At 31.3% G+C, this 22,701-nt stretch overlaps 1 protein-coding gene and 2 long non-coding RNA genes across 4 annotated transcripts in view; 2 read left to right on the forward strand and 1 right to left on the reverse strand.

Annotated features, from left to right (window-relative positions):
• The first annotated feature begins 376 nt into the window (after nucleotides 1–376).
• Nucleotides 377–3,185, forward strand: LOC123671749. The gene is made up of 3 exons (XR_006746174.1): nucleotides 377–545; nucleotides 857–1,053; nucleotides 2,909–3,185. It is a non-coding gene; the product is annotated as an uncharacterized LOC123671749 (long non-coding RNA).
• A 14,858-nt stretch (nucleotides 3,186–18,043) lies between these two features.
• On the reverse strand, nucleotides 18,044–22,573 carry LOC123671752. The gene is made up of 4 exons (XR_006746176.1): nucleotides 22,452–22,573; nucleotides 19,847–19,919; nucleotides 18,297–18,445; nucleotides 18,044–18,207 (listed from the first exon to the last, which is right to left on the reverse strand). It is a non-coding gene; the product is annotated as an uncharacterized LOC123671752 (long non-coding RNA).
• Nucleotides 19,863–22,701, forward strand: part of LOC123671750 — a 37,667-nt gene continuing 34,828 nt past the window's right edge. Inside the window, exon 1 of one of the 2 annotated variants that reach the window (XM_045605768.1) lies at nucleotides 19,863–19,919. In XM_045605768.1, coding sequence (XP_045461724.1) covers nucleotides 19,886–19,919 — 34 coding nt within the window. In that variant the 5' untranslated portion in view covers nucleotides 19,863–19,885. Of the gene's footprint in view, nucleotides 19,942–22,701 lie in introns of both variants that reach the window. The other variant, XM_045605770.1, reaches the window with a different exon arrangement.

A 22,701-nucleotide genomic window follows, 5' to 3' on the forward strand; every position in this document is an offset into this window, starting at 1 on the left:
ACAAGAAATAATTTTCATGATAATTATGAAATTTCAAATATTCAAAATTAGAGTTTTAGATTTGAACTTTAAGAAACTTTCGAGATCAATAGATAAAACAATTTTCATTGAATGCTCAAACCGATTCAAATAGACAATTATCAAATATTCCAAGGAATTTTCAAACCATTGTAAAGTAATGATATTTAGTACCAAGATATCACATGAAGGAGTCATGGCTTGACGAAACAATGATCGAGAAATAATTTTTGAACTGATAAAAAATTTCCTGATCTGTATTCTAACATAGAATGATAACAATTTGCATTCGATTCAATTCATGGAACATCTTAATATGGCACGTGGCAAATGTTTTCATATTGATTAATACGCTTAAAATTTGTTAAAATCCATCGTCTAAGCTAGATATGAAATTAGGATAACACATAAATTTGAGCTCAACATTCATAAAATCTGACTGGCATTAAATATTAAATTTTTTTCAGAAAAAACTGGACGTTCTAGAGAACCTGGATGAGTACAAGGTGAAATCTAATGGGAATCATGTAAGTGTTTTATTTGAATCATTGAAATTTGTTGGTATAGTTGCATTTTGAACATGTAACTGCTTACCTCCTCCATAATTCTATGAAGGAAGAAGCAGTAGGTAAACCTTTTTGTTTTATTTCCAGAAATGAATTGTTTTTTGACTGTTGAATCATTATCGGTTAACATTCGAAATTGAACTTTGCATTAGAGCTCGGTTTTTTTTTTAACAAAATATTAGTGGAATCTACAAAAGAGTTTTCCAGTCATAATTCATATTCTTCTTGATAGTCGAAATCATTCATTTTTATTAAATGTTCATTTCTCTCAGGTTGTCTTTGGAAAATATGCTACAAAAATGACTGCTGAGAAATTTTTCCGATTTTTCGCACAGTGTCAAAGCCCATGTAAAAAGACCTTAGCATTAAGATTTCTGATGAGGACCTTCTTCAATGATGAGATATTAGCAACCAGGTCATTGAGTGGTGCGGTCAGCAACGCACATCGTACACTACCTCCGAAACCACCGTAAGTAAACATTTTCCACTTATATTAATTAATTTATTTATTTCCATTTCCTCTTTCAAATGCTAATGTAAACTCAAGTAAACAGAACAAAGTAACAATGAGATGCGGAAGTTGGTACATACACATCATTATAACAAAGGGTGTCACGAAACACAATAACAAATACTTCAGGAAGCAAGTGAAACTAAGTAGGTTTTTATTTTTTCATTCGAAGATCTGAGGCTTTCTGTTAATCTATTGTACATTTTTGTGGCTTGGTGGTTTATGCCCAGTTGAGAGCTGTTGAGCCGGGTGCATTTCTTGTTTTATACATATGGTTCTCATTGTCAACGTGTTTTTTATATCACCATCAATAGACTTACAAGTTTATTATTATCCATCATTTTCACCCAAGAGGGAACACCACCACGTTGCAGCTCAGTTCAAAACGAAATAAGCGATATTTCTTCTTACAAATCACCGATTTTTATAGAGTTTTCACATATTCTCCTTAAACAATAAGCTGCATTGCAGAAAGTAAATATTTTCAATTAGCGAATGAAAAAAACCTTTTTTTGCTAACTTTTCGTTTTTGGCAGAAGAATTGACAATATGTATAAAGTACTAAGCAATGGTGTATTTTTGAAATCTTCGTGAGAAAAACCTACCAAAAATCATCACAAAAAAATAAAACTATAATTTTTTGAAAAAAAAAAAAATCGACCGTCGTACTGTGATGATAATTATTATCTTCGAAAAGAAAAAGAAGATTAGGTGAATGTCCAATTTCGAACAGCGAACAAAGTGTGGTCATCGCTGGAACGCCATAGGGGAAATGAATTGATAGCAAAGTTTGACTAATACGCGGAAAGCCACATGGTTGTAAACCTGTTTTGGATAATATATAGGTATATTATTAATCATAAATTCAACAATGCTTGATGATATGCCTCTTATCATAAAATATCATCGCATTAAATACCAATAGTAGACGAATATTTGTCAGAAATAAAACATTTTAAAGATGTTTCCTGAAGAAAAAAATTTGGAAAATACTGTCAAGAAGTTGAAAGCTTCTGACCTATAATTGTCTAATTAGAGTTTAGGTTATTTCTTCAACATTCTTTTTCTCGTTGACTTCGTAGTTCGTTGACTAGGCGTTCCGTTAATATGTATAGATGTTCGAAATTGTACTTCTGTTAATTTGCAAACCACATTTACGATTTGAATGTGGTTTGCAAATTAACAGTAGAATACAATTTCGAACATCTATACATATTAACGGAACGCCTAGTCAACGAACTCAAACGTGTCATTCAACATGCGAATATACCCTAAAATTTTCAAGTTTCTATAGTTCATCACTTTCGGAAGTAATAGTGTTTTCGGCCATTTAAACATACATCCTTGAATTCTTTCACGAATTCCAAATCGAAATTTATCGTTTGAGACCATTTCCGGCTACGAATTCGAAAACTTTAGATATTGTAGCGGAATTATACTGCGATTTCTGCAATGAAAGAGTGCTCAAAAGCTAGAAGATTGACATTTTTTGTTCACGAAAATCTCTTCACAAAAACTCGGAGATTATTGAAATTTAATTTATCAAATTTTGTGTAAGAGGATCTGCTAATTTCATAGGAATAACATGTCGAACCTCAAACCAATAGATAAACAATTTTTTTCATGTCGAAATCAAATGATGTAACAGTAACTAATAAGTTATATCATCATTCTTCTATTGGAAAATTTATAATTATTAGAAAAATATTGGAATTGGAGCAAATAAACACTGACTAATATTTGAATATAATTCAATAGTTTAAGTTACCGACACATAGAGTCAACCTTTTAATATGTATATTTTTCTTTTCAGATTAGACATCAAAATAATAACGGATGTTTATTATTTGGCGAGAAATTTTTTGAAGATTGATACATATATGTTTTGCAGATTAGTTACAAGTTTATGTGCGGATTCTGTAAAAAAAATGGGGAAGAAGAAAAAGAAGAATGTGGAAAAACAAGATGATGATCAGAAATAGTGACTCAGGTCATCATTATTAATATTTTATTTATAATTTTTTATAATTTATTTATTTATTTTTATTTATAATTTTTTATAATTTAATAAAGTACTAAGCAATGATGTATTTTTGAAATATTCGTGAGAAAAACCCCACCAAAAATCATCACAAAAAAATAAAACTATAATTTTGTGAAAAAAAAATAATCGACCGTCGTACTGTGATGATAATTATTATCTTCGAAAAGAGAAAGAAGATTAGGTGAATGTCCAATTTCGAACAGCAAACGAAGTGTGGTCATCGCTGGAACGCCATAGGGGAAATGAATTGATACCAAAGTTTGACTAATACGCGGAAAGCCACATGGTTGTAACCCTAATGTAATCATAAATTCAACAATTCTTGATGATATGCCTCTTATCATAAAATATCATCGCATTAAATAGCAATAGTAGACGAATATTTGTCAGAAATAAAACATTTTAAAGATATTTCCTGAAGAAAAAAATTTGGAAAATACTGTCATGAAGTTGAAAGCTTCTGACCTATAATTGTCTAATTATAGTTTAGGTTATTTTTTCAACATTCTTTTTTCGTTGACTTCGTAGTTCGTTGACTAGGCGTTCCGTTAATATGTATAGATGTTCGAAATAGTATTCTTCTGTTAATTAGCAAACCACATTTACGATTTAAATGCGGTTCGCAAATTAATATTATTTTCAACTCAAGGGTTTGAAAAGTGTCCGCCTATGGTTTAGGACTGTTTTGCAATAATCTCTGGCAAAGCGTTTTTAGAGACTAGTTCAAGTGACTTTGGATATAATATAGATAGTTCCTTAGTCCTTATGTATAGCATGTCATAGCATGGAGAAATCGATACAGATTGGATATGTCATCCTCGGTAACACCCATTAAAATTAAAAATATAAGATTCTCATGAAATTTTGAACATCCAGTGGAGGACACAATTATAACATCGGTAAGACAATGGATCACGGGATTATTTGGCAATATTTGGTTTGTGTTGTGAGTACTGTCTGATGTTGTTTACTTTCGTGAAATATTCTTGTGATGACTCATTTTGTTTATTTTTTGAATGAAATTCAGCCCTGATGAAGTGAAAATACCTCCACGAAAGGCTAGCTAAGTTAAAAAAGTGTTTCTGTCACCAAAAATCCTATCAATCCTGTCAACCTATATACATATTTATACAGATAGGAAGAGAACCATCTAACTAAGGAGATCTCTATGCACACCGACCCCCAGCAGATTTACTTAAAAAAGAGTAAATTGTGATCAACTCTATCGAAAGCCTTACTCAAATCGGGGTACAGCGAATTCACCCGAAACTGGTAATCCAAAGCTCGCGGGATGAACTCACTGTAAATTATTAAATTAGTTTCAATACCACGGCCCGTGAAGAAGGCATGCTGATTCTCCAGTATCGATGATTTAAGAGAGTGAAACAATATATCCAAAACAAAACTCTCATACAATTTTGCAAAGACCGAAAATTTTCTAACCTTACGATAATTCTCAAAACTCAAAATCACTTTTAATACCAGAGTTCTTATAGATATGAATAAGAAGAGAAGTCTTCCAAGAATCAGGAAATGTACCAGAATGCAACGATTCATTAAAATGATAGCTAGAACCGCAGTTTTTCAGAAAGTATGAAGGATATTATTTATTCATTAGCATCCAGATGATTTATCTTTTTCGAAACCATTTGTGGGGTGAATTCTACCGAGTTTAATAGATTATTACTACTGATATCATTATGATCGTTACATTGCTGCGAGTATGTTTGTTTATGAACACTTTTGAAAAATGAGGCTAATAAATCATATATATCTTCACTACTCTTGGCAGACTCTTTACCTTAATGCATTCTGTTCAGTAAACCTCCTTACAATTCCTTACGTATTTCCAAAAACTTCTTGGATAAACTTTAATACCCTCCTGGCAATATTTGATATATTTCTGGTTGTCTCTAAAAATATAATTCTTCGTTGTTCTACTCTTTACTCTTAATTTTTCAAAATAAAACATCGATCAATATATCTTCCATTTTTAAGGCAAACAATTTTTCATCTTTATTAGTTTAACTGTATCACTGGAAAAATATAACGGAAATTCCCTATTCTTAATTATCACTTTAGGAACATGCAAATTCACTACTTTTTCATCATTTCGTAAAATAGAGATACATCTTCATCGAAAGACTGATTGGAAACATTCATCCAGTTATGCCTATCATAAAATTTATTGAGATCGTCATAATCACCTGTTTTGAAATTATGAAAAGTTCTGATAGATTCTCGAAGGTTTTTAAGGATCTTCTAAACAAATATCACTATCACTTAAGTCCTTAAATTCGATCTAACAGCATAAAACTATATCTAATTCTTCCATCCACATTTTTAACAAAATTAAATAATAATGAACTGTTATAATAATGAACAACCATTTTATCAATAATTTGCAAATATTGAGTGACTTTTAGGGGAATTTTCAAGCTCATTTCTGCAGTCTTCCTTTTATTGGTTTGATTTTAGTATAGTACCTAGTGGTAATAGATAATGTTCAGCTTCGGGTCAGAATTTCTGGTCTGTTTTAGCGTAACGTCTCTTGACTTATCTATTGAGACTACTTTTCACAGTTTTCATCTTTCTGAATGTTTATGAACTATCAATTCATGATTCTTTGCAATTCGATCTCCACCTCATGTGTAGTTCATCTTTCACTCAGGTCTATCAATTCGATCGTATAGCATAAACTAAATCTAATATTCTTCCATCCACATTTTTGACAGAATCGAACAATAATTAACTATTACAATAATAAACAACTTTTATCACAAATTTGCAATGTTGAGTGACCTTCAGGGAAATTTCCCAGATAAATTTTGAATTGGCTTTAATTGGCTTGATTTTAGTTTAGTACCTATAGTGCTCAGCTTCGGGTCAGAATTTCTGGTATGTTTTAGCGTAACGTCTCATGAATTATTAACTCATTGAGGCTACTTTCCACAGTTTTCATCTTTCTGAATGTTTATGAACTATCAATTCATGATTCTCTGCAATTCAATCTCCATGTCATGTTTAGTCCCATCTATTGCCACGTTCATTTTCAAATTTTGAAAAATATTGAATTTCAAATATGGTAATTCTATTTTCTTTGCATTTTATCTGTCGGCGTTTAAGAATTAAATAATTATTACGAAATCTGCAATTCTCTGAAGAAATTGGATTTCAGTTCATATCAAATATGACAGACGGACAGTAGTTTCGCATCTGGTGTTCACATCGGTCCGGTGTTTATTTCAAAAAGTTAATTCCTGATAAAAAGCTGTCGAAACATCGATTCGATATCGAGATATTCTGTTAATTTGTGGCTACCAACTCAAGTCAGAATCTTTATATCAACGATTTAACGTTTCCCCAGGAAAACAAATAAGTCAGTTTTTTGCCGTCCTCCATCACATTTTTTGTTGTTGAAAATACAACCCGGGCCTCCTTCTGGCTGCAGGCAACACTTTTATGGATTTGATGTTTTTAATTTCACATATATTCAGTACTTAACAAAACATTATATAGAAATTTCAATTGCTCTTGATTACAAGGGCATTGATAATGTCATCTGAACCCACAAATGTTATTATACCCGAAATGTCAGAAAACACAGGACTAAAATTTCTCAAAGTACTTCGTATGTATCTGCAGCAAAAACAATACCGAAAATAAGTTAATTTTCCAAAAAAAGACCAAGCGATAGTACTATATTCTGAAGAGGGCCTTAAAATTCGTGAGTATGTCCAAGCTATTGGAAAAATTGTTCAGCTCAAAAACATTTCCTTCCCTTCTCAGGATTAGCATTTATTTAGCTAACAAAGAACTTGTTAACGGATTAATACAAACTCACTCGTCGATAGATATTAGAAATATAAATCTAGACATCAGAAGATTAGTATCCCCAACTAAAAGAATCGTTATCTCAAATGTATCTTCCTGCATTCCACATGAAAAACTAGCCGAAATAATGAAAATCTTGGATTACAACTTGCATCATCTGTCTCATTTCAGGCCGGTATTTCTGGTGATGATTACTCACACATTCTGAGTTTTCGTAGACAAGCCTACATCTTCCCCCCAAATGATAATTTCGCACTGCAAACCTCTATTTTATTGATGGTGATGAAAATCAAATTTTCCTGTCGACTGATAGAATGTAATGTTTCATTTGTAAGCAGTCTGGTCATGTTGTATCAAGCTGTCCTAATTCACAACCCTCACTCGATGCTTATCCTGCGTTAACATCTCAGACCTATGATAACATGGAAACAACAATTTCGTCCTCAGTGATATCTCAATCTGAAGAGACAAGACTTATGAAGAGAGGAATTGCAGAAATTTTATCTGCTAGTGGCCGAAATAGACAACCTGATCCCGATCCTGAAGTCATAAACGAGAAAGAAAACCTTATGCTCGTAAAAGAAAACTCTATGCCCCACCCAAGACTTCTGATACCAAAAGATCCAAGACGAAGCGCAAATTAGAGACACCAGCTGATGAAAATATACTGAGTGAATCAACAAAGGATAAGATAGCTAAAGCCTACCAAGAAGACCCGAAATCATTTAATCTTCCATACAACAATCTCGTGGCATACTTAGAAAATTCTTTTGGAATTTCCACTCCGTATTCTGAAGCCAAGAGATTCACAAACAAGGTGAAGACCTCCATAACATCTACACTCACTCAGAAAGATCAGTTAAGAACAGAGTCACTAGAATATCGAAAAAATTAGAAATGTACTGAAGGATGATGCAGTGGGTATAGACAGTCTCAAAAGCCTTGATACGACAAGTGGCGAGGATTGTTTATCTGACTGCACTTTGTTATAGTTTGTGATGGGAAAGGCTGAATCCTGCACGTATGATGTCTCATGATATAATATATTGTCTTCTTCTTATACATCGGACGGTTCACCACGCATGTTTCATATAGTGGTGCCAATTGACTGAATCATAAATATGACATCTCCCTTCTTTGTGAATAAACATTGCTTCAAAATATATCAGTATTCTTAACTACTCATATCTAACTATTCACAATTTTCCTTCTACTAATTTCGACCTCAACTACTTATTTCTAAATTTAAATTTTAATTTGTTTTTACGTTTTTAATTAATTTTTAAATTTTTTGTTACATTTAAGATTTATCTCAACTAATATATTCTACATGTAGTCAATGCTAAAAACTTAAGACTAAAATTTCACTGTTCAACAATTCAAAATTAAAAAAAAATTCAAATAATCTTTTGTCACATTCAAAGTATATTATTTTCACCGTTTTTATTCATTACATTCGAAAACATCGAGGGATGTGCAAGAGAACCTAGACAAAATGACTGTTTCTACCATTGCACTCCCTCATGTTCCTCGAAATGTACATATAAATTAACAATTTGCAATAAGACGAAAATTGTAAAAAACAAAACAAGTGGAGAAAGCAGTGACGGCAGGTAAGGACTCATCCGGACATGCAGGTAGTCCAGATATCTATACTATACGAAGGAAAACCTCTCAAGATTCTTAAAGACATTCAATGTTTTATTCTGTTTCAGTTCAGTAGGAATGATATTAAACAATTTGGGACAGACATATAGAAATAATCTTTGGGTGACCGACTTATTGAAAAATTGAACATGAAAAACCAAATTATGTGTTGATCTAGTCACTCCCGTAATCCTTTGCTTGAAATTCGTATTTTTCTTAAACACCCTTATAACACACTGATTTATGAAAATAGCTCTTATATTCAATAATTTAGACTCATCGTAAAGTAAACTTGTCGAGTATATTCTTGCTTTTTTCAACATTATTTTGATAAGAGTTTTCTGTGCCGTCTGTAACGTCTGCAGTGAAGTGTAAAATGCCCCCCCCAAGCAACAATACAGTACCTGATTATTGACTCCGCCAGGCTGTTATATAATATAAGTATATATTTTTTTGATAGAATGTCTCTCAGTATATAAAATGTATGGCTTAATGATCTAATTCTCTTTGTTACCTGACTGATTTGTTCTGTTCATCTTGAATGTTGATCTACCATTACTTCAAGATGTTTTTTCCACCTTTGGGCAAGAACATAATTGGGTATTACAGGGAGGCGAGTGTAGTTTCAGTTCAATCACGGGCTGGTCGACAATTGATGGGGAGAAAGTTATATATTCAGTTTTATTTAAGTTCAATGTTAGTAAATTGTAGTTCAACCATAAATATATTTTTCTCAATCCAGATTCAGCCATGGTTTTTACCTCATCCCAGGTTTCAGCACAGAAAGTTAAAACTGTGTCATCAGCATAACAGACTAAATGAGCTAAGTTCTTTATTTTAGCTATATTGTTCATATAAATAAGGAATAACATTGGTCCTTAGACCATTCTCTGTGGTACCCCAACCTTTACAACCATATATGAACTTTTCACGTGTCCAATTGCAACACGTTGTGATCTCTCCGACAGATAATCCCCGATGAGATCCAAGGCAATCCCACGAATTCCGCAGCCCTCCACTCTTTGAAGTAGTATATTATGTGGAATAGTATCAAAGGCCTTGGCTAGATCAAGGAATACCGCGGTGCATTTTTTTGAGTTATCCATAGCTCTTATCGGTTTCTCTAGAAAGTCAAGTAAAGCATCCTCCGTATTAAGGTTTTTCACGAAGCCAAACTGTCTGTCAGTAATTATACCATGTTTATCTAAAAATTTTGACATTCTATTCTTGAGGGATTGTTCAAATAATTTCGCGAAATTGTTTATAACAGAAATAGGCCTGTAAGTATACATTTGACTTTGATCCACTGTTTTGAAAACCGCAGTGACAAGAGACTCTTTCCATTGGCTAGGAATTTAACCTTGTGAAAAACACAGGTTGATTATATGTACTATAATACTATAACAATGTAATTTAGATAATAATCAGATTTAACACGTTTTATGAAAGTGTTAAGTTTGTTCCGATAACATTTATATTCCATCTCCAGCTGTACCGTATAATTTTTGCGTAATTTTTCCTTAAGTTTATTCCGTTCATTTATTGATTTTATCAAACCAGTTGTAATCCATGGCTTAATTTTTTTGTATTTATTTGATTTCAGAATTTCAGTGCTACTACTTCCAGTGATTTAGTTTTTCCATAAATAGATTACACGATTCTTGTGAATCACGATTCATTAATACGTCTTCCCAATTCTCATTGCTCATCAACCGCAGAAGTTTTTCGTAATCGATTTTAGTCGAAATTTTCCTTTTGACGCTCAGGCCACATGTTTCCTCTGAATTTTTTTCATTTATACTCACAAAAGAAGTGAAATGATCAGTCATATCAGTGTGAATAACAGCCGGCTCGATATAAACTTTATCTAGTAAACACTTTTTTATTTTGATAAAAATATGATCGATTATTGATACACTATTCTGTGTGACTCTAGTTGGTTTATTCATATATGATGTGAATCTATTCGAATTCAAAACGTTCAAATAATCATCAGAATCAGACTGGAGTAAATTTATGTTTATATCTACAATGTACATCTCGAGATTTTGGTGTTCTAAGCCGTTTAGATATAATCCTAAATTTTTTATGTAATTTTTTGTATTATCAAGCCACGGATATTAAAATGGACAATATTAAAACCCTGCAAATCTCTGCTCGCTCCATCCTGTAAAGACTCTTGGAAATTTATGTATGACCTAGTGTCAATCTGAACATCCTGATCAACTAGATTCAGACAGTCCAACATAACCGTCAATCCCAAATTTTGATAGCCCCAACTAACATAAACAATCCATAATGAAACTAAAAACATGCCATAATTTACAGTTCAGATAAAGACAAATGTTCATTTATGGTGAAAATCTTCCTCAAAAATTTTATATGAGTCATTCTTATTTTTAACAACATGAACTTTATTTTTTTCATCATTAATATATATTTTTCCATTTAGAGTCCACACATTCCTCAAACCAAACTTCTCAATGGCTCAGTTAAGTATTTCTACCCTTATATTAGTCAAATCATCCCTTATGTCCAGTCCAGTACCTTTCAGTAATTTTTTCTTGGAATAAATCTCTTGTTTGGTATCGCGTGAATAATCTTATGAGAATTCCTCTATTTTTATTCGCGATCTTTTTTCCGATTCTGAAACAAAATTCAATGTCCTCTTCAGACAACGTTGTGGACATTTTAGAATTCAGGAATTTAATTAACTCCTTTTTGGTATCCTCTTTTGTTCTTTCTTCAAAACCGAAAATTCTCAAATTCAGTACTTTCCTGATCCATTTTCACCATATCTGCTTCAATACCTTGTCCACATAATTTTGCCTCTCGAATTTCATCTTCTAGTTTGTTTATTTTCTCTTCAAGATCTGATTTAAGTTCATTTTGTGTACTCTGAACTTCCTGCACGGTTTCTTCCAGGTTCAACAATTTATTGTATATAGTTTTTATGACGGCTTCTGTCACCTTGTTTACAATAGTGTTGATAAACAACGAGTCCTTTTTTATACACTTGTTCAGTGCCTGACTAACTGAGGACTCTATTTCTTCTCGTATATCCCATGTCAGAACCATTTTGGTGAAACAGTAATAATTTGTATGTAATTAATTATCACGTACAAATAAATCAGCCTTTCACTCTGGATTTTACAACAGAATTTTAAATAATTTGCGGAGCTCGTCAATACGCAGCTTTTTCTCGCTCGCCACAATTATACAATCATCATCATCTCTATCTGCATTATGAACAATTTCAGTATCTCTATCATCATCTTTTCTTAAGTTAATATCATCGTATCGGAATTTAATATTGCTATATGTATATTATATTCTTTGGAAGAATTTTGAGAAGAGTGTATATAAACTTTTTTAAGAATTTTCTATTTCTTATTTTAATATTTTCCTTATTTAGTTTGACCTTTTATCCTTTGAATCCTATTTTCCAATTACTTCTCCTTCTATTCATTTCATCCCTTTTCCAAAATTTTTTACCTTGACTTTATCCCCTCTTTTAACTCACTTAAGTTTCTACTGCTTCCATCATAATAAAATTTCCGTTCAATTGTCCGTTTCTCAATTCTGTCCAAGTAAAGTGTTAAAGTGTAGCACCTTTATAATTCTGAATATTTGGTTTGAAAACTTTACCATAAACAGGAATATTAATTCTCATAATTCTTCCAAACATTAACTGTGATGGACTAGGTAAGTTATTAGAAATAGGTGTATTTCTTAAATCAAAGAGACAAATATAAATTGGTACCAGAAAGAATTGACTTTTTTGTAATATTTGTCGTTTGAACAAATATTTCAACTTGTCCATTTGATTTTGGGCTATGTTGACTTGAATACGCATGTCTGAATTGCCATTCATGACTAAATTTTTTGAAATTTTCTGCCGAAAAACATGGACCACCATCTGAGACTACAATCTCAGGAAAGCCATAAGAAGAAAATATTTCATACATTGAATTTATTACTTGAATGCGAGTTTCATTTTCTATTTCTTCTATTTCTACAAATTTGGAAAGTAGTCCACTAAAAACACTTTTATTTTTAAAGGTGAATAAGTCACAACCAATTTTTCTCCATGGACCAATTACAATTTCGTGAGGTTTTTTAAGATCCTTTAAGATCGTCTGTATCACGATTCATAGTAGGCCAAAATGAGAATTGCCTGGCATGCAGTTTTGTTTTATTTCTTCCCAGAATGGCTAAATGAATTCTTTTCAACATTTATTTTCCTAATGACAATGGCACGAATATTCTTTTATTTTTAAACGAAAGACCTTTGCCATAAGCTAGTTGTTCCCTATAAGACCATTATTTTTCGAATTCTTCAGGGAAAAAGTGTTTTTGACGAGGCAAAACCTTCTTTAATCAAACTTTTTAACCCTATGAAATGGTTATCTTTCAATGTTTCCGTTCTAAAAATTTCATATTTATAGTAGTAGTCATAGGTATGTTTTCGACTTACTGCAAATATGAAACTCAATCTCATTACATTTATTTTCAAATTGAATATCTACATTATCTTGGTAAGCTCTACTCAAAGTATCTGCAAAATACAATTTCTTTTCCAAATTAAAAGAATATGTATTATTATATTATAACAGCATTACCTACTTCAATTAATGATTTTTTAAAAATGGTAATCAGAGGTTTATGATCTGTTTCGATTGTTGCATCATTTATAGATCGTCCAAATATAAAATAATGAAATTTAGTACAAGCATACAAAATAGCAAGAAGCTCTTATTCAATCTGCGCATAATTTTTTTGAGTTTCAGAGAAACCTTTACATGCGTATGCAATTATTATTATTATTTCGTAATAACAAAGATCCACTACTATCTATTGATGAGTCACCGGAAATGGTAATATGCTTTCTAGTAGAAAATAATTGTAAAACTGGAGCTGTCAAAAAGCAAGATATCAATGACTGAAATGCAATTTTTTGTTTTTAATCCCAGAGAAATAAAATATCTTTTCTGATCAACTGTCTTAATGGTTTTGTTAAGGAAAAAAAATTTGTAATAAATCTATTCACATAATCAACCATACCTGAAATGATTTCTACATCTCTAGCACATTTGGGTTTTTGAATATTCTTTATTGCTAATACCTTAGATTTGTCCGCAGCATACGACACAGTGTGGAAGGTCTAATTAAAAAACTACATGATCATTGAACTGTGGAAAAATGATTCGTTTAATCGAAAATATGTTGTCTAATAGGAGACTTCGTGTTTTTGTTGATGACAAAAGTAGTAGTTTCGAAACGTCGAATAATGGTCTTCCGCAGGGATCAGTTTTGTCTCCCATACTTTTTAATTTATATTTGTGTGATATCCCTGTTACTTCATCTGATGAATTCATTTATGCCGATGATATTGCTCTTCTGTTTCGGCATTCTGATTTTGGAATTATTGAAAATATTTTCAATGATGATCTAAAAATTATGGAAAATTATTTTCTCAAGTGGCGCTTATGCCCTAATCCAAATAAAACACTAGTATCGTGTTTTCATTTAAATAATCAACAAAAATACAGAACATTGAAAGTTAGTAAGTCGAGGAATAATATCCTCCAAAAATTAGCCGGATCTTCATGTGGTGCTGATGCCAGTACTCTTCGTACAGCAGGCTTGGTTTTTTCTGCTGCTGAATACTGTTGTTCTGTTTGGTTCAATAGTGCTTATGTTCATAAAATTGATACACAGCTCAACGTTTCTATGAGAATTATTAGTGGAACTATTAGATCTACACCTTTACATTGGTTACTGGTGCTATCACATATATTTCTGCCTCATATTCGTAGACAGGTTGCAGTCAAGAAATCTTAGGATAAATTTCATTTCTACCCGAACTCGTTTCCAATTGTATCCTATGTCCCATCAGATTCTGTAACTGCTAGATTGAAATCACGCATATCTTTATGGTTTAATACCTTCCTTGAATCTACTGAAAGCGACAAGGAATTTTTGCGTTCGGAATGGACTTCTTCTAACGTCTTCAACAAAAGTCTTATCGTTGATCCTTCAGAAAAAGTTCTAGGTTTCAATCTTCCTAGGAAAATTTGGTGTATTTCAAATCGACTTAGGACTGGTCATGGTCGTTGTAATAGTACCCTCTTCAAATGGCATTCTATTGATAGCCCACTATGTAAGTGTGGTGTAGAAGAAACCATTGAGCACTTGGTGAATAATTGTCCGATTTATAAATTTCATGGTGGTTTCCAAGATATCCATTCAGTTTCAGGTTCTTTTTTAGAAGGCGTCGCTAACTTCAAATCTATATAATGAAAACTAATATTTAGTAGCTTATTCTGTAAACGTTCACACAAACCAGTCACTACACCAATACGGGGAGACAGTGTTTTTGCTGAGGTTTTTATCTGTTCTCTTGTATCATACGTTGTAATGTATGATGCCCCTTTACATTTCTTCTGCTAATACTGAGTTCTTCCCCAAATTATTATATCATCTATAAATATGTCCATACCATCTACTCGATCAAATAATTCTTTAATTTTTTTCATAAATACTTCACTAGCCGAAGAAATACCATATGGTACTCTTTTGAATTTATACCGACCAAACGGAGAGTTGAAAGTACACAGTTTTCTTGATTCTAGGTCTAATTTTATCTGCCAAAATTCCTTACTAGCATCTGATACTGGGAAATATTCAGCTCCATGTATTTTACCTACAATTTCATCAAAGCTAGGAATAAAAAAATGCTCTCTTTTTATTGCTTTATTCAAATATACAGAGTGGTCACTTTTTCAATGGGATTGTATTGGTAACTTTTAAACCATAAGAGTTAGAAGGTCGGTCAAATGGAGAAATAGTTGCATTCATAGAAGCATTGTCAAGCAGTTTGAACAAATTGAGATTATCAAGGCCGGTTTTTGAGATATCATAAGAAAAGTAAATTCTGTCATTTTGATATTTCTTTTTTTCCCACTTTATTTCAAATATTATCAAAAAATCTTACAAGAATTTTTTATTCGACAGCAAAATATCCTCAATTTGACGTAATCAGATTTTGTATCCAACGTTTCGTACCCTTTAGACCACCCTCAACCTCATTTTTTTCAAAATGGACCCTCATATTTTATGACACTTTTCAAAACAACTTTCAACGCTGAATTCAATGATATATCATACAATGTCATTCACAGTTGATTTTCAGGCGATTTTGACCCTTATCCAAATTTCTTTGGGTCGGATCTTTATTACATTTAGGTACCTTTAGTTTAATTAACAACATGCAATAGGTACATTTCGATGAGATAATCAATTTGCTCATCTTGAACTAAATGGAACATATTAGAATCAAAGCAAGAAACAAGTAATAATTATTAACATATTTCAATTCATAATAATTAAACGAACTATCATTCAATGAAAGAAAATCAAATGATTATTCGAAAGTTGCAATAGCTACTTTGCAAAAGCAGCAAAATGTTTTATTCCAACAAGCTTCTTCTTTGTAAGTCCACCATTCGGCCGGTCATGTCTTACGCATGTCCGGCATGACGTAATAATAATAATAATATATGTTTATTCAACATAAATAAACATGGTGAGTTACAGAGGTTTTCAATTGTAAAATTAACTACCTCAAATCAAGTAATAAATACACTTAACGAAAAGAGTACGTAAATACAATGAAAAAGTACATGGGACAATTTAATTGTTCATCAAAATTGTCCCAGTGAACGCGTCCATTACGAATTATCGTTCATTGGGAGTATGTACCGAATGTGCGTAAATATCACTACTATGATACATTACGGCAAGGTATGATAATTCGTCGACCGAATGAATCAGTTTTGTTGTGGCAAAGAAATTTGTTCATTGGATTAATGAACGTTGTACGTTAATTCAACGTACGAATTCGTTGAATCAATGTACGATATTTATTATTGGAATGAATGAGTTCGTTGGACCAATGAATGAGTTTCGGAATTAAATTTGTTCATTGGATTAACTAACTTGGTACTTTAATTCGACGTACGTTTTCATTGTATCAATTTTATTCGGTTTTGCAAGAAGTTAAGAAAATCGTTAAGAAAAAAAAGAAGGTTCCTACTCCTTTTATTTTAAATAAAATTATTGGTTTATAATTTTATCAGAAATGAAAGTAGTAGGAACCTCCGACGGCGATTTCCTAGACTTCTTGCAAAACGGAATTATGATAGTAGAAGATAGTTTCATTGATCCAATGAAAATTCAAACTTTATTTTTGGATTTGTGGAAACATAACAAAACATAGTTTAAAGAGATTTATTGAATAATTTATACCATACATCGTATAAAATGAACCCTCATAAAAACAAAAAACAAAAATTCAACTCATATATTTTTTTTATAAGTATAATAATATACAGGGTGCCCCGCAAAGACCACGTCAAACCGAGGGAGAATGTGGATCAAAGGATAACCCACCTGCTATTACACAATTCCCATTATAAAAGTCTTACCGTTTTCGAGATATTTTTTTTTTGAAAATAATGAATTTTTGCCCCTTTCAATAGTTTTTCCCTTACGGTTGGTACAATTTCACATCTTTCTGGTCAATTTTTTCAGTAAAATATTGCTGAAGAATGATTTTAACGTTTGCATTAAAAACATCCTCCGAAAATTTTAAAGGGGGGCTATATATATGGATAAAAACAGCCATATCTTTTTTCTTTGAATAACAAATGACTTGTGTGATACCTCTTTGAAATCACTATAAAATGGACAATTTAATGGTGTAATGTGCAGCAGTAGCTCGGTACATTTTTTTCCACTACGATGGGCTAAACTTCATGAACAAAATAATCCACTACCAAAATTTCCAATACAAATATTTCTCATAGCCCCCCTCTAAAATGGATGTTTTTAATGTAAACGTTGAAATCATTCTTCAGCAATATTTTACTGAAAAAATTAACCAGAAAGATGTAAAATTGTACCAACCTCAAGGGAAAAACTATTGAAAGGGGCAAAAATTCATTATTTTCAAAAAAAAAAATATCTCGAAGACTTTTATAATGGGAATCTTGTCATAGCAGATGGGTTATCCTTTGATCTACATTCTTCCTCGGTTTGACGTGGTCTTTACGGGACACCTTGTATAATAATATATAATATTATGTTTATATTTTGTACACTTTCATTTTTTCTCATAAAATATACATTTACACTAGAAAATGTTTGGAGCTTGTGAAAATAAGACCAAACCATTAAGGATTCTCTAGAAAAATCTAGGTAAAATATATAATTTTGAAGCGAATATCAACCACTCTAAAAAAAACTATGGAATTTGAATCTTCTGTCATCAAAATAAACATACAATTCATTCATAAATTTTATATCATCTCCGATGCAATGCCTTTTATAAATAGCTGTTTGGGGTTGTCCATTTTATTCTTTCCAATACTCTATATGATCTTCCACTTCCTGAATCTACCTTCCAACAAACAGGAATCATCCCTGAGAATCTTCAATTCTATATTTGGTTGTGTTATTTGTCTAGTAATGGCATCCATCGTAGGCACCAAATAAGCTCCTAATAATTGAAGCATCTCGTACATCTATAAAACAATTAAGTATAAGAACTACGAAAAAATCAGAAATAGGTCCAATTTAAATCGTACAGGTATTTTGATTTGAAAAATCTTACTTTCACTGACAGTGCCCAGAAGTTCTCTCACAGTTTTTTCTTTCTCGTTTTTCTCTTTCATGAGGAATATGATGATGTTTTGATAGCACCTCTCCCAATCTGTGAAAAGAGAGTGATTCACCAAAAACCATTAGGAAATTCATGTCAACCTGAAAATAGTGTATTTAAGAATGAGTCAAATCAATTCCGTAATCTTTAGAACAACACACAACTTAAATTTTCTTTGAAAATTGAAATCTGTTGCCCTCTGTGGTTACAACCCTCATAACTCCCTTAATACATAAATAACTATATTTATTTCAATATTAATAGAATTACCATCTTCTTCTGTTTACACAAAAGACGTTGACAATTAGCCCCAAAATATGTCAAAATCTACCTGGTTTACGGTACACTTTCAACATTAGGATTCATTTAAATGCAATTAGGAATTTTGAAATAATTTTGGTGATTCAATTGAGTTCTTAGAAAACTGATTCAGTGTCTCAGACAAGATTTTGTTTCGAAGGCGGTTGAACAAGTGGCGTACCTAAGGGAGGATAATGAGATGTCCGTAGATTGTTTTTCTTTTTCTTTTTTGATTTTGGCTTTAGCTCAAACTCCAAGATGCGATAGAGTCCTAATCAAAGAAAGAAAAAGAAAAAGAAAGATTTTCTATGAATTATGCATCAAACAAGTTAAGTACCCAATAATTTCAAACCAAGTTAGTCTTATAGAAGATCTTCGAGTGAAGATATCAGTGTGTTAGTTAATGTTCGAGTAAAGTTAGTTTTGGTAAGTGGTCAATTATTGTTTTCAATATTTTTACTTCATTAATTCTAAACGATTATAGTTGTATTTTATGGAGTGTGTCATGAAAATAAGTGAATAATAATAAGTGTATTCATTGAGGAGTTGATTTTGCAGAATCCCTCAAAAATTCTTATTTTGTGAAATATCGTAAATTATTTTGTTCTAATGCAGTATTTTATTTATATGATGTATTAAGAAAAACAAAATTTAAGTCACTTGAATACGTTCATTCTGAAAGTCCACTGAAAGAAATTTCAACTAACCATCAATAAACTCTGATAAATCTTAAAATATTCCTGTAGTAAATAGGGTCCATCAAAATTAGCTTTCAGTCAATATAAAAACTCTTTGCTAGAAAATTTTTATCGTCACTAAAATATATTTTGCAGCACTTGACTTGTGTGTTTTTTTAATACTACTACTACTTCTATTACTATTGAATTTTAGCGGTTGAAAAAATACTTTAAGCGCACTAATCTGTTTGAATCCTAAGTGTCAATATCTTAATACATATTCGCTTTTTAATTACGACGAAAATTTAAATCTAGCAAACATTTTTTTAGCAGTATTTCTTTCAGTGTTGTATTGAATTAAATTAAATTTGAATCAATGACTTATTTTATGATCCACTTTTATTGCACATTCCGAAAGAAATAATTTTTTAAGAACAGATTCCAGTTAATGAAAATTTTCAAAAAAATTATGAATTTATTTTAATCTCTTTGGAAAAGTTGATATATTGAATTATTTTCGCTTACCAAATATATTTTTTTAGGTGATAGTTCATTTCATTGAGAATGTCTGAGAAGCCTATTAAAATGGAAAGCGTACCTGAAGCACAAAAAACAAAAAAATCAAAAAAGGAGAATACTTATACACAGATAAAAGTAAGTAGACTGTATTCAATCTATAGAATATATATATTTGTAGAATTGCATGACATTATCAGACATTTAATTGGGAAGTATTTATTTTGTAAGTTTCACATTTCTTAGTTGAGTGACTTTGAATATGTGCAGGTTTCTTTAATATTTAAATAGTTTATGAATTCCTTTTAATTTTTGTAATTTTAAGTTTATGAGTGGAAACCACTAGCCTATTGTTTTGTATATAATAAAATATTAATAATAATTATTTATCATATATTCAATATATCAAATAAATGTATTGTATACTTCGGGCTTTTGAGTTGGATAATAGAAGCCTTGAATTATCGAGTAGAAAATATAGAACAATTTAATTTCTTCAATCGCGTTAGTCTTATTCATTCGAAATATTTTATGGCGAAATCTTATAAAACTATAAGGCCTCTGTATTTGATTGGTTTTCGATAAAAAATTGTGAACAGTTGATTCAGGAGAGCAGTATTAGTTGCATAAAATAATGGAAAAAGACCGACAGTTCGTTAACGGATGATTAATTCTGCAGATAAAACATATGCTGCGGTAATTATTATTTTCGATAATCTCATTTTGAAATACAGGGTGTCCCGGGAAGAATGCGACAAACGAATACCACGAATTAAGGTCATCATGGAGGACCAGTAAAAAGAGGTTTCAATCGCCTGAATGCCTTCGTTTGGGATATACAGGGTGATGTTCATCTTATGAGTGAAATTTCACTGTTGAATAACTCTTTAACTAATCGACCGAATAATTTCAAATTTTGAAGTTTTGTCACCTTTTACTGTCGCCATTCAGCAATATTTCTGAATTCGAGTAAATCAGGTCCGAACTAGGAAAATTTCAGACTTTTTCTATGTTCGTGAATATTGGATCATCCTGTACGTGAACATTATGATTTTTTTCCGTTTTCGTAGCCACAAAGAATTAAATCATTATGAAAATTCTGAATCTTTACTTGGCACGGTCATACAGGGTGATCAATAAACATTCCCTTATGAGTGAAATTTTCTTCAGTTCAATAACTCCTCAATAAATCCACTGAATAATTTCAAGTTTCGAAGTTTTGTCACATTTTACTATCAGCTACCTTCAATAATTCTGAAATCGAAGAAATCAGGTCCGGACTAGAAAAATTCTAGACTTTTATCTATTTTCGTGTATATTGGATCACCCTGTAAGTCAATATTATAATTTTTTCGTTTTCTTAACCGCAATGGATTAATTCATAATTAAAATTCTAAAACTCTGCTAGCCACCGTCATACAGGGTGACCAATAAACATTCCCTTATGAAAGAAATTTCATAGTTCTATAAATCTTGAATTTATCGGTAGAATTATCTTGAAAATTGCAGTTTTTTAACTCTTTGCGAATGCCTTACCTGAATTTTCCTCAAATTATTTGAGAAAACTCTTGATCAAGGATAAGGAATAGAACAAAAACAGCCAACAAATTGTAAATATTTGATCTTGAAATCAACGAAACAAAAATAAAAAAAATATAGTTATTTATAATACAAGTGCAGAAGGCATTGATATTCTTCCACGAGTTCAAAATTCAAAAACGAGCCACGAAGTGGCGAGTTTTTGAATGAACGAGTGGTAGAATGAGCCTTCTGTACGAGTATTATACATTATTTTTTCTAATTCATTGCATTTTTAATGAAATTAATGAAATATTTCCATAAATATCATTTAGTGATCTTTGCATTGAAAAATATTGGTTGGCAGAACTGATTTCTTTAAGGCAAATTGATGAATTGACAGATAAAACCGTGGCGGAAAGTTCGGAGTACCAAAATAATAATCAAATATAACCATGAAAACTGTGCGTTTCTGATATATTCTCGCACGATTTTGTTCTACAAGATGTGGAAGAATGAACGGAATAACCACAGAATTAGAGAAAAATATTTTCAGTTCAGCAAGTACTTAATGTTCAAACTGAATACAGATAACCTGTTTAATTTTTAATTCATTATTTTTAATGACTCAAATAAATTTGTTCATTAGGATAACAATTGATATATGAAATTTGTTATAGGGTGATTGTATAACGCTTTTGTTTTCAGTATGAGAAATTTCATAATGAGAAAAGAAATTAATTTGATTCTGTATATCCAATGATTGTTCTACATTAATTTAATTTTATTTCATATTAGCACAATATTTTGATATTCCTGTTTGCCCTGATATATGTATATGTAGAAGAAATTACGTTTTTATTAGTGTATCATTATTGTTGATAAAACCCTCTATTTTGCCAGATAAATGAAATTGAGTCTTGATGCAATTCGAATAGAACTTATTATTGTGTATAGGTACATACGGCAAGTATTTATAATAATAATTTTTTTTTCACATGTCAAAATCTGACATTTTGGTAATTTCAACTAATAGCAATTCATTATTCCAGTCAATCATTCGGGATTATACCTACTGATAATACTACCACCTCACCGATAATAACTTGTTCACATTGAAACATCAACATTTTACTTTGAATTCGTCATTATTGACAGCTTGAAGTGCATTATTGAGAAATGAACACATACCGATTCAGTGCCTTCACACAATTAAATATTGAACATTCAAATTGTTGAAAAAAATAATCTTTTCAAATACAACTCGTTCTTCAAATTTTATCAGATGATTTTTTTTCTTCACTCACTCGTTTATTTAAGGCAAAAACATTCAAACAAATCGAATA

The sequence above is a fragment of the Harmonia axyridis genome, chromosome 1, assembly GCF_914767665.1.
Source record: "Harmonia axyridis chromosome 1, icHarAxyr1.1, whole genome shotgun sequence".
NCBI classification, from domain to species: domain Eukaryota; kingdom Metazoa; phylum Arthropoda; class Insecta; order Coleoptera; family Coccinellidae; genus Harmonia; species Harmonia axyridis.